Consider the following 13776-nt stretch of genomic DNA (forward strand, 5'->3'; position numbering starts at 1 on the left):
GCAGCATTCACATGCTCATGGGTTCGCTCCAAAATAATAATGATGATGATGATAATAATAATAATAATAATAATTAATAAAAATCAATAATTACCCATGAATTTAAAAAAAGCTGAGAAGAAACAGATTTTTAGCACTTCTCTTTGTAGTTAATTCTTCTATGGGCTTTAAAATGTCTGTAATTTGCTTTGCCTCTTACATTTTTATTATAGCAGAGCCCACAAGACAACCAACAACCAAACGGAGAAAAAGGAAAAATTCAACCAGCAGCACTTCAAACAGCAGTGCTGGGAACAATGCAAATAGTACCAATAGCAAGAAAAAAACAGGAGCTGCAAACCTGAGCCTGTCAAGTCAGGTACCTGTAAGTCTCACTTTCCTTTTAGGCCTGAATCACTTACAATACTTTAAGCTACCCCTAAAATTTTAAAGAAGATATATTCTTGAGCCAAAATTATCACAAGCTTGAAGAGACCTTACATAATATGGTGTGGATACAGGGGAAAAAGAGATGAATTGTGAGGAATCTGTGCTGAAGTGCAATTTTAATAAATAATCCTCAAGCAGTGGATGTAATTTTGGGAGGCATGATCCAAATCCCATTCAGGTCAATGGGAGTCTTTCCACTGCCTTCAGCTGGAGTTAGGTTGGGCTTTTGGTTATCAGTAGTAGCAGTGCTGATAGATTCTTTCAGACTCCCGTCCATCGCAAGGCAGATGAACACATTAACCTTCGTAATAGGATCACAGGGATTGCCAGACCAAACCAGACCAGTGGTCTCTCGAGACTGCTGTCCTGTCTCCAACAGTGAGTGACCTTTGTCAGATGCTTCAGTGGAAGCTGCAAGAAACCCCACACTGAACAAGTATGGAATAACCTGAGAGTAGAAGTTATCTCCTCATAATCCCTATCAGTTAGCAGTTGGCTTATGCCCTGAAGCATGAGAACTGCTGCCCCTTACAAATTTTTATCATGTTATGTGTAACTATTAATGATTTTGTGGTACATATTAACAGCTAATTCTTTTTTGAACCATACTAAGATCTTGATCTCAGTGGCATCTTGTGGCAATAGTTCCATGGGTTAATTATGCAGCATGCAAAATAATATTTCCTCTTACCAGTGTTAAGTTTATTGTCTTAATCACTACATATGAGTAATCAGGCCCCAGACTGTGAGTGAATTGTCTCTTATATCCAGAGAGGGTACCACATGCTTTTGAAAGCTATGGAAATTAATTTGACAATATGGGAACTAAGAGAATAACATGCAGTGACTTTTATTGTATTTTTGATAAACATACAAAATGGTGGGTCCTTTGTGGATCCTAACAAAGGATGTAGGCCATTAATAATCACCTGGAGGTGGGCTCCCAGAAACCCTGACTTTTTAGGTAAAAAAGAGGAGTGGACTATCTAAAAGTAATACCATACAATATGAAATGGACTGATTCTACAACTGATTGAGCAACCTCCTAGATTACTACAGCTTTTGGCTTCAGTATATCAAGTTCATATTTTCGCCCTGTCAAATTAAATTTTTCATGTGGATCCTTCATCTAAGGAGAAGATTTTCACTGCAACTCTGGCTGTTCTTCCACTATTCTGGTGGCAGAAAGCATCCAGAAAGCTGGCATAACTGGCTACCCTGGAGATTCCTTCCATCCGCAGGTGCCATATGCTGTTAAGTCTGGCTATTCCTGGCTGCCAGGATGATGCCTTCGCAGCTGTGAGAAACCATGTTGAAGAAAAAGCAACCTTCAGGTGTAGGTAAAGAATCCAGATTGCTCCCCAGCTGTCTCCAGGATCAAGGGACAGTAAAGACAGCTAGTACCACTTCATTTCTCCCACCTCCTTTAGTGAGCTCAATTCAGCTGAACCAGAATCTGTCCCCCTGCATACACATCACTTAGGCCTCCCCATCCCAGGAGATCTGTTCATGCAACTCTCATCGACTGCAGTGGAAGTTGGCACTCACATCTTATTGGACAATCAAGCCCTTTAATAGTAAACTTCACCCATTGATACACAAGGGTGAGAGAGTTTTCTTTATATCTCACTAATTAAAGAATTATTATAGTGCAGCTCTCATTGATGGTAATGATTGTTGTACATCTACTCTGATGCACACAAGGGTACAATATATTCCATATGATTTTTCCAAGTCATGTGGGTTGACTTTCAGTCTTCACTGTATTTCATAGTGCTTCATAGAGAACATATTTTCATTATCGTTCATCTTTTGTAGAAAAAAATACTATTATATAGGACAGACAGAACCTAATGTGTTTTCAGTTATAGGGCATTCCGGTGTAAACCTATTCAAATCTTTTTTCTTTAAATTAAATATACCTTTCACCTAAACATACTGAAGTGTGAAGGGCATGTGAGTGAATGAGGCAAGACCATATTTCTTTAAAACAATACAGTCTAGGATCATCATTTCAGAAGAGCTTCTGTTCTCTAAAGCTGGCTACAGGTCGCAGCAATCTCGCTTTCAGTTTGCCTTTTTTAACCTCATCCACAAGCAAAGTGATCAATAGCAAAGGTGAAATTTATTACACTTGCCTTCACCAATATGCAGTGAGGGAGGGAAACATACTACATTTCCTTTGCCCTTGCATGTGTTCATCCTCAATATAATGCCCTCACTTCACAAGTTTCAGGCTACAGTTTGCCATTGAACTGAAATCCCTGTTTGTCATGGCACTCTCTGTGGCTAGACCTGTCGTTTTCTCTGCTCGTGGGAAATAAACAACTTGGAACTAAACAATTCTGCAAATGTTGAAGCACCAGGCAAGTGAGGAACTTCTCCTTTCTTCCTGCTGTCATTAGCTAACAGAAATTAGATGATCCCAACTTCTGGCTCCAGGTGACTCAACTAAGCAGCACCCGCTCCTGTTCCATTTTCCTCCACATCATTTCTCTGGAGGACCCAATGGTGAGCTCATATCCAGAACCATATTGGGTTAATATGAGGTTTCCCTTTTTCTCCAGTGATACAGCTCCACCCAGCAAAGACCTCTCTCCTGTGGGGTACAGTCATTTCCCCATGTTCTAGTGAATGCTATGCTTCTATCTCAGTTTCTCTCTAGTAAATAAATTCATCCTGTCTTCCAGGTTAAAGAATGTTTCTGTGGCCTGTCCCCAATAAGGTCATTCCTGTTACAGAACATCAGTAACTCTCCACTCCAATACTGCCCCTATATTGGCACTGCCTGTGCTCTGGATGCTGTACAAGACATCACCCCCCGTAAATGTCACATTTGTCACCTGAGCCAACAGAATCTTTTCAGAACCCAGTGTGAGGTCTCCATCATTCCACAGTACTCTATAGGCATGTGATAGTTCATCTTCAGCACACGTGGTCATAGCGCAATCAGCACCATCAGCTAACACAGACATTGAAACCACAGTGGGTCTGACACTTCCTGCATAAACCCTCCCAGGACTTTGTCCAAACTCACTGGGATAACAAAAGCTTTATCAGTGCACTACTTGAAACACTATTTGCCTAAGTGGCCTTCTCCCCCTCCTGCTACAATAGTAGTACGGATGCCGTCTCCTCGACCTGCTTCCATTCTGACCGATACTTCTGGCAGCGACAATATTGACAATTCAGTTACAAGCACCGGCAGTGAGACAAGGTGACTGTATTTCCATGCTGGGGCCCTAGAATTGTACTGCTCCAGCTTATCTGTTCTTTGCATTGCCTGAAGTTTGACAGAGTTTGTAGCACGCTATGCAGTGATGCCCACATTATGGGTGAAATATCTCTGCCAGTAATTCCCTGTGGGTCATACAGTAGTTTCATTCCAGTTTTCTGAAGATCAGGCTATAGAAGACCACAGTCCATTCTCAGTCACATCCTCTTAGGAGAGCACAGCTCCTGTCTCTCACTGGCAGCTTTTCCCAATGCAAAAGAGCATCCCTTTCCAGATATACTCTGAATGATGTTCTGAACAAACTCTCCTTCGTCTTCTGGAAAGCCTGACTGCACTGAGCGGTCCCCCAGAATAGTAATCCCGTCTATGTCAAACTGTACAATGGGCAGTGATAAACTTCTAGCACAAAGGGACTCCTGTAGCTGGCAGAATGCTGAGATTCCAAACCCTAACATTGTAGTCACTTTCCTAAGTCTACAGAGATGCCCCAGAAACACCATTCCCCTCTAGAAGAACTTGCCCTTCACAGGGTTAAGTTTCAGGATTGCTTGCCAAAGCCACTCCAGCACATCCATTCACCATTTTAGTTCTAGCTCAGAACTTCCTGCATATGCCAGGATGTCACCCTTGTGACACCTGACAGAATAGTATCATGCCATCAGATCCATGTAGAACACCCAGAGACTTCTTGATGACTCAACAATTCCCTTAGTTTTAAGGGAATGGAGGTGTGCAAGTCAGTTGAGAATTTTTTCTCAACCATGACGGCTAAATAAACAAGAATAGATTGTCAACCTAGTGGGCAGCTGAAACTGAGAAGTGTAAACTACCCATGCATCTCAAGAGGCTGATAAGCCTGAAATCTAATTTAAATGGCAGCTCTATCGCTGCCCATCATTTTAGCAGAAATGTCAAGCTTTCTTCACTGGAGGTAGTCACAGATTTTGGTGTGGGAGGCACTTGGGCAGGGGATTGTTCATGGTTGCTGTGGTGGGAAACCAAAAGTTCAAACCCTTCAGCATAATCACCTCCAACCCCATTGACAAAGGACAAGGAAAGAGAGCTGCATCCTCACCCCAGTATCAACTGATACTCCCGGGTGCCCAAAGTTGTCAAAAACAGTGCCAAATTGTCAAAGCCAGGAACTGCTTGCCCATGAAAATGCCTACATTTACGCATTAGAAGTACAGAAATTTGGGCAAATCAAAATTTGAGGACAGCTTAAATTAAATGAATCTAATATGACAGGAAGTAACACAGGGAATAATGGTCTTATTGTTCTGTTTATATATATATATATATAAAAATTTAAATTTGGGGTCAGTTAGGGATTTTTCAGTATGAAAGGCACTAAATATATGTAAGCTGTTATTATGATTATATTATTAAATGATCATTTTCTATCACGTAGTGTAAAACATCCACTGCTTTATTTACAGAGCTTCACTGCAAACATATTTTCTATCACTAAACATTCCTTGGCTAAAAATGTTTCTAATCACAAAGTAAATTAATAAGAATGACTATAGCCTAAATCTTTATTTAAATAATCTCGTCAAATATGTGCTACTGTAACTAGCCCAGAGCAGTATGTGTGGCCATGCAACAGACTAGGGTTTAATTCTTGGATTCTGCTTCTCACTCCATGAGCAGGAGCTAGGAGTACTCCAGAGCTGCAGCCTCAACCCTGGGAGGGATGGAGCCTTGTGTCATTCGAGAACAGTGACCCCCACTGGCCAATTTAAGGAGAAGCGTTGAGGGGCTCTAAAAGGAGTCACTTCCAGTCCTCCTCAGAGGTTGGTGGAACTAGTGAGTGGAGGTTAAATGGGTGGGGATCTTCAGCATTCCATTTGAGGAGCAGAGAACCCACTATGGGAAGAAGATAGCATGCGTGCTACCTGAGAAATTATTTATTGCCTGATATAATACGCTACAAAGAGCAAGAATGTAAAGAGTATGTGCTCTCTAGCTAATGCTGTGGTATCTTGTAAGTAAGATCAGGGAAAACACCACTAAACTCAATAAAATTGTAGTTTAGCTCCCAGACAGAAATTATATACTGAATATGGTGAGGAGAAAGATAAGCAAGTTGTTCTCTCTTGTGGGTGTTGTTATACTGAAAGAATAATAAATGATCTGCAAAGGATCATAGAAATTGGAGATGGGACATACTTACTGGGTCACTTAGGGCTTGTCTTCACTCCCGGGTTATGTCGACTTAAGTTACGCTACTCCAGCTATGTGAATAACATAGCTGGAGTTGACATAGCTTAGGTCAGCTTACCCCAGGGTCTTCACTGCATTGCGTCAAGGGGAGACGTTCTCCGGTCGACTTACCTTACTCTTCTCAAAGAGGTGGAGCACCTGAGTCAACTGGAGAGTGCTCTGCCATTGATTAGCGACACCTGCTGCATCAATTGCAGCAGCATTGATCTCCCCCGTAGTGAAGACAAGCCCTTCATTTATACCCTGCCAGTGCAGGAATGTTTCCTATATAATACTGAGGTGACTCGAGTGATGGGGCTCTTACTGATTCCTTTCAGATATAATTCCATAGTTTGCTAGTCTGAGCATCAGGAAAAATGTCCTTCCAATGTGAGTTATATTGTCCTTTACTTAGTTTCATCTTGGTAGTCCTGGTTACACCTCTTTGGACCACCCTACACAATTCCTCTCCCTTTAATCCTTCTACCCATTTAGCATATGCCTCCGTAGCAGTAATCTGGTAAAATGTGTACATATTTTGTTCTTTTAATTGTCCTCTTAAATTGGGCCTCTAGCCTCTTAGCAATTTTTGATGCACTTCTCTGAACTTCATCCAAATTGCTGACATCTTTCTAGTATTGAAGTGCCCAGAATATGATGCAGAAGTCAAGGTACAGTCTCACCAGTGTTTTATAGAGATGAACTATCACTGCCTTAGTCTGTGATTCAATATCCAGCTCAACGTCACGCTGGTTTTTTTTTGGCTGCCATATCACATTGCAAGCTCAAATCTAATTTGCTGTCCTCTTACTGCTTTCCCTACACAATAGGGTCCGTCCTGGTTCAGCACTGCAAAATAAATGTGGTCTGTGCTTTAAAGGCATAAGACTAAATTAGAACAAACTTTTGATTATAAACACCTTTGTTACTTTAAACTTTTATGTTGCAAAGCTGTGTGATGGTTTGATTTAAGAAATATTTTATTGATATTGAGAGTAACACAATAAAGACAATGTAAAGAAGAAATTATGTAATACATTTCCTCCATTCCACAATTCCTCCCTGAGTACAGTTTGAAAGTACCATATACACTTTCTTCCATAACATCTCAGCTTTTGTTAAGGAATATGATGAAGCAGTGTAAATATTTATAGGCAATAGCTTGTTTTATTTCATGGAGAGTGAAGTACATATGTAATAAAAATCTTATTATATGCAAGCAATAGTATTCTGTTTGCACTTTACAGATGCTTTATATTCATGAATAGAAATACATCCTTTTATATATGAATCTGTGTGGATCGATGGGATTATTTGAAGGGCTGGTTAAATCAGCAGGTACAAATCTGGACATCTGGAATTATTGCACTTTCACCAAATATGTTATCTGGAGCCCTACCAGTCCCGCTGCATCAAAAGATTCATTCCATGTATTTACTTCCCCGGTGCTGTGGTTTGCACAGCAAGCTGATTTTCCTTAAAACAGAGAAAACAAGAGAGCACTCTGTTTTCCAGTCTGGCTTTGCACCTTTCTACTCCACGCTGGTTAGCGTGCAAAAGCAACAAAACTGTGGTACACTGTAGTACAGTCGGTGGTTTACTTGTTGTTGTGGAAGGACAATTTGTACTTAAAGCAGTGATTAGATGGATTCTTTCCTTCTTGAATGCTTCAGTTTTTGATGACTACTAGCTTCATCAGTATAATTATAATTAGCACTCTTCATCTTCCTTTGATGGTACCAGCTGGACAGATTGGTCCTCTGACTGCACAGATTGGCGGCAGGGTTGCCTACGTGAAGCTGGGTGACAGGCACCATGAAATAACAGATGGTAAATTTAGGGCTTGTTGGCAATCAGCAGGTTTTTGCTAATGACTTAATTAACTATGCAAATTGTCAAATCAGCGTGAACATTGTTTTTATCAAAAACTTTACCTAAATTAATTACCATAATTAAGTAGCAGAATGTCAAGTATATTGGATGTGCAAAAGGGCTTCGCTGGCTAGGGATGAGAGTTACCGTCTTTGCACTGTGTTCCTTTTTTCAACAGCCTGAGTGTGAGAAGTACTGTGTCATGTACTAGATTTAATGCATGAATGTTACAAAACTGCAACTCATTTGCATCCTGAGCAGCCTTGTAAACAAAATAATTTATGGCCTGGAAATTAAAATAATTTATAGAGGATAAAAATACCAAGTAGAAGGTTAAACCAATCATTTCAAACTTTCGACCACTTTTGTAGTTGGATTATTTTTTAAATGTATATTTCATTCTTCTTGCTATTTTTATATATTTTTGGGGTTTTGAGACCCAGGGCCTTGAATATACAAATCAATGAGGGTTTTACAGTATTTTATTTTATAAATTAAAAATCAAGTGCAAGTTTGCATCATGGCTCTAACCATATAGGAGCGTCTGATTCCATTGTGTGAATGTCACAAAATTAACAGATTCAGATCCTCTAATATGGCTATTTTAAGTTGGTTTTTTCTCTCTCAAGGTTTCCATATAACAAATGTTGGGTGCTGTTCACAGGATGTGATGGTGGTAGGAGAACCAACACTGATGGGAGGAGAATTTGGGGATGAAGACGAAAGGCTTATCACTAGACTAGAGAACACACAGTATGATGCAGCAAATGGCATGGATGATGAAGAAGACTTCAACAATTCACCTGCGCTGGGAAATAACAGCCCATGGAACAACAAACCTCCTGCTAACCAGGAGACCAAATCTGAAAATCCCACGCCACAAGCTTCCCAATAGGTTATGCTGCAGCATTATCCACTGTTATGTATGTCAGTGGATTATAATTACTATTTTACACCATTCTTAAAAAAAAAAAACCTTTCCAGATACAGTATCTATTTCTAAACTACAGCTATTTGATTTTTTTTAATTAGAGAAAAATCATATATAAGCTTTCATGTACCTTTCTTGGAAGCTTTCACACATGACATGATACTGGCACTGAACTCAATTAAAATAATTGAAAATTAAATAGCACCTGGTGGCAAATTTCAAACAAAGCATTTTGTTGGAGGGGTCTTTTTTCCTCATCAAACAAAGGCCATATTTAACAAGTCTTCAGTGCTCAGGATCTCGTTAACATAACTATGGAAAACTTTTTTAAAATTGTAAAATATTTTCTGCTTTTCAACTTGCACCTACAATTTCTTGTTTCAGATAAATCAGCTTTTTAAAAGTAATTTAAAGCAACCTTAGTTCTTTCTTTAACTCTTCTTTCATTGGTTAACCATTTAAAGGATCCAGCATTTTTAATTTATATTGTAGCTGATGCCAATAGTCCTTCTGTCATTTATCAAAGTGCTGAAACAAGAAATGTCTTTTTTTTTCATCAAAGACATGAAAAATATTTTTATGTGGAGAAAGATGCCCTGTCCTATGAGAGTTTATGCTTTGTAAAATTGCTGTTGATCCAGATATTTTAAAGCCATGTAATCCATTAATTTTGTGGGCAGCTTAATAAATCTAAAACTTTTGTGTTTATTATTGTATCTGAGTTGGCTTTGTTGTTATTTCTTTTCATAGTATATTTCTTGTATCATATTTTTGTAAAGCCCTGGAGCCCTCAAACCAGTTAATTTTTTATTATTATTCTGGTGTATTTATGTGAAACTTTATAAAAGAAACTAATTTTTTTCATTTCCATATTAATATGTTCAATTCATCATGTAAAGACACAGTGAGTCAGTGTGTTATATAATACAACTGTATTTTATGTATGCTTTGCCAATAAGTGTGCCAATAAACTGTGTTAACAAATGTGCTCTTATATAGTACTTTTATAGTTCCTTACAGACAAGAAACATACCAACTTTGACTGATCACATAACAGAAATGATAGGTGCAGTTGATCTGAATTCCTTTGTCGATTTCTTTTCTTGAGATCAGTGTTTCACCTACCATCATCATCATCATCAACTGTTTCTAGCACACAGAAAAGGCTGTATTTAAAGGTATATAACAGTCACATTTTAATTGGTTTATATCTTCTCTCATTAAGTGTTTGTGTCAGTGAGAGCCCAATAGCAGTGGCTAGCACCAAGCCCAAAGAAGTATAATATAGCAGGATTAGCACTGAACTACCTAGGCCGAAGCACCCCAGTATTGAGCTACATACCTCTGATCTTCTGGTCCAGGGAGTCAGTTGAGCAGAGGCAGCCCACTCTGCTGAATTCCGTGTGACAGAGTTCCATAGACTATTGACAAAAGGATTGGAAGTTATCGTTTCTTCTTGTTTTGCTATCAAATACAGTATTCAAAAATTCCAATTTGCAACCTTAACAGGAACCTACAGCGTTTTAAATAGCACTGAACAACTTGATGCACATGATACCAGAGCAATCCATTCTGGGACATTGTAACAAAATTTGTTTCAGACAGAACAGGAATTGCTGAGAATGTCAGAAGAGTACTGTGAACTCCATTAAAAAGTGCAATCCTGCAGGGAAAGTACTGCACAAGATTCTCAAGGGCAATGTACTTCATAATACTTTTTTTTAGTGCATAGAAGATCACACGATATCTCCTAGGCACACCACTTTTGAATGTCTGCTACTGTAGTAGCCGCGTCACTAACACTGCACCAGTTTACTGAGAGATCCCACAACTTAAGCAATATGTGATGTTAAAGGGGCAAATAGAATAATGCAGCAGTTCCTGATTCCTGATTTGGACTGATTGATTAAAGACTGCAAACTGTTAAAGCTGATAAAAGAAATATATTCTAAACAATTGGCCCCTCATGAAAGTTACTGTAACTGAGCTCTTAAGCTAAACAAGCTGAATAAAGTGTGATTGTTGGAATCTTTGGTACTCAAGAGATCCTGAAACACAGCAGTATTGGGATAAACAGCAAAAAAAATAAAAAATAAAAGTAATTTCTACACTATAAGCCAGATCATTAATAGATATAAATTAATGCCAGTGAGGCTATGCCAGTTTACACCAGACAAGGATCTGGTCCTCACGGCTCATGTGATTTTATGCCCCGGTAAATCAGTTATTCAATAATGAAATTGCAAATTAAAAAAGAGAAAAGTTTGCAAGTGTTTTCTCATTCTAAAAAGTTTAAGGCTTGCTCCTATCTGTGTAGTTATTGTGTTTCTTTCTTGGTAACCTTTTCATTTTGGAATTTTTCATTAACAACACTTTTTTTTTTAAACCCAGAGAGATACAGATTTTAGCCATGCTACCGAGTCAGCCATCAAAATAAACATTATCTAATACAAAAAATGCCAGAACTGAGGATTTTACTAACCTGTGGTGACCTGTATGTTTTTATTGTGGAGTTAGACTGTCAGAAGTTTGGAAAACAATCTTTCTAGGACAGTGACAGATTTGCAGATTGCAGTGTTGCCAACTCTCATGATTTTATCATGAGTCTTGTTAATAGTGGATGTTTTACTTAAAGCCCGAGATCCTGGAGACAAGTGATTAAGTGAGAATCTCAACTTACATTTTAAAAAAGTATATTGTCAGCCCTCCTGTTGTAGAGAAAAGTTTGAAAATATGGCCCAAGTGCACTGTAAAGGCGCTATTACTTTGACTGCATCTGTAGCTGCTCCTACTACTGGCTGGAGTGTCTGCCAGGGAACATTTTTTAAAGGAGTGATTTTGAAACCTTTTGAATTCTGAAAATACAATAAAATGAGTGCTAAAAGTAACTAGAAAATTAAAGTTTGTCCTCATTTGAATAAGTTTATGTTCAACTCCTTTGTGTGAATTTTCAGGTATAATTAAGAGATTTAAACCCCACTTTAAAGTTCCAGTTCAGGAAAGCATCCCTATTCAGCAAATAAGCCCACGGTTAACTGCTTTGCTGAACACAGATGGATTTAAGTACAGCCTTTTGTATCTTATTGAGTAAGAACATGAAGACCTAATTCAAAATCTATTGTAGTTAATGGAAAACCTCCCATTAAGTTAATGGACTTTGGATCAGGCCTTACATGCAAAACCTTACCAGTGCAACCTTAACTAGGGAGCTGCTGATTTCATAATACTATTTATGTTAAAAATACAGTTTCTCTCACCAGAAAACCTTTGCTAGCCTGAGCTAAGGGGACTCGTACATTGGCTCAGTGTTTCAGTAACTAGTACAGTAGGAACGATCTAATGTCAGTAACCTCCTCTCCCTATGATAATTTAATTATATGCACTGTGCATCTCTTGGAAAGTTACACAACTGCCTCTGGGTACAGAATAGTTCCCTCTGTGATCTCCACGATGTTACAGGGGTACTTGTGCACTGTGTGTTTTTCTCAGATCCCAGCTCTCGTTACAGAAGTGTATAGATATCTGATGTATTACATGTAATATAATGTAGGAAAGCCTGGATTGAGTATGGCTGCAGAGATAGTGGAGTTGCTCCATCATAGCACATTCAGCATGTCGAGACAGTGGGTCTATCAATCAATGACTTTATCAGCAATTATTTTTTCCCTGTAAATAATTAAATGCACGCTGTATTCCATTAAGGGATTACTGGCTCCTATATAGCCGCAGAAACATTACAATTACACACTGTAATTCTAATGTTCTAAAACCCTAATCATTTGTATTATATTTCCATAAGAACACTTAAAAGGCCTTCCTTATTATTAATCTTTTAAGACTGATGCTATCATTTTAATTCATAAAAAATGTATAATGTGATATCACTCTTGTCATTACAGTAAATAAACAGGAGAACATTTGAAAAATGGAAAACAGACTCCTTGGAATGTCCTTCTTGAACTAGACTAGTGCCCCAAACAACCTCAAAACCCTCCCAACAAGGTAACAGTCCAAAAATGATAGGTTGAATGGCAGACGGAGATAGATAGGTGAATAGGTAAAATTAGCTAGCTATGAAAGAAAACTTTCACATGATTTGGACCAATTAAATTATGCAATACCTAGTTATGTAAACATGATCTTTTTATTACCCCCACCTCCCTCATCTAATTTGTTAAACTCACTCTTTGGATCTTGTTTCAGATTAGCTGGTTTACTCTTCAAGGCTGATCTAGCATCGTAGAAATGTAGGGCTGGAAAGGCCACTAACAAGTCAAAGGCCAGCCCCCTGCGCTGAGGGTGGATCAAGTAAATCTAGATCATCCTTGGTGTTTCTCCAACCTGTTCCAAACCTCCAATGGTGGGGATTCCCCAGTCTCCCTTGGAAGCCTACTCCAGAGCTTTATTGCACTTATAGTTAGAAAGTTTTTTCTAATAGTGAACATAAATCTCCCTTGCTGCAGGGTAAGCCTATTATTTCTTGTCCTACCTTCAGTGGACAGGGAGAACAATTGACCACTGTCCTTTTTATAACAGCCCTTCACACATTTGAAGACTGTTATCAAGTCCCTTCCAACTCAATCTTCTTTTCTCAATGCTAAACATGTCCAGTTTCTAACCTTTCCTCATAGGTCAGGTTTTCTAAACCCTTTTTCATTTTTGTTGCTCTTCTCTGGACTCTTTTGTCCACATCTTTCCAAATGTGGTGCACAGAAGTAGACACAGTACTCCAGATGAGGTGTCACCAATGCCGAGTAGGCCAGGACAATTACCTTCTGTGACTTACATATAACGCTCCTGGTTATACACCCCAGAATAATATTAGTTTTTTCCTCAGCTGCATCTCATTGCTGACTCATATTCAATTTATGATCCACTATAGTTCCTAGATCATTGCAGCTGTACTACCACATAGACAGTTATTCGCCATTTTGTAACTGTGCATTCAATTTTTCCTTCTAAGTGAAATACTCCACACTTACATTGAATTTCATCTCGCTGAATTCAGAAGGCTCCGATTTCTCAAGGTCATTTTGAATTCTGATCCTGTTATCCAAAGTCCTTGCAACCCCCTCCCACTTGGTGTCACGTGCAATTTCCCTAG

General features: G+C 38.8%; 1 protein-coding gene across 2 annotated transcripts in view; it reads left to right on the top strand.

Moving 5' to 3' along the window:
- The window catches only part of LDB2 (LIM domain binding 2), a 294341-nt gene extending 285705 nt beyond the window's left edge, over positions 1-8636 (top strand). Inside the window, exons 7-8 of one of the 2 annotated variants that reach the window (XM_077814623.1) lie at positions 213-364; positions 8406-8636. In XM_077814623.1, the coding sequence (XP_077670749.1) occupies positions 213-364; positions 8406-8636 (383 nt within the window). The remainder of the gene's footprint in view (positions 1-212; positions 365-8405) is intronic. The other variant, XM_077814624.1, reaches the window with a different exon arrangement.
- Positions 8637-13776: the final 5140 nt, after the last annotated feature.

This window comes from Eretmochelys imbricata, chromosome 4 (assembly GCF_965152235.1).
Source record: "Eretmochelys imbricata isolate rEreImb1 chromosome 4, rEreImb1.hap1, whole genome shotgun sequence".
NCBI lineage: Eukaryota > Metazoa > Chordata > Testudines > Cheloniidae > Eretmochelys > Eretmochelys imbricata.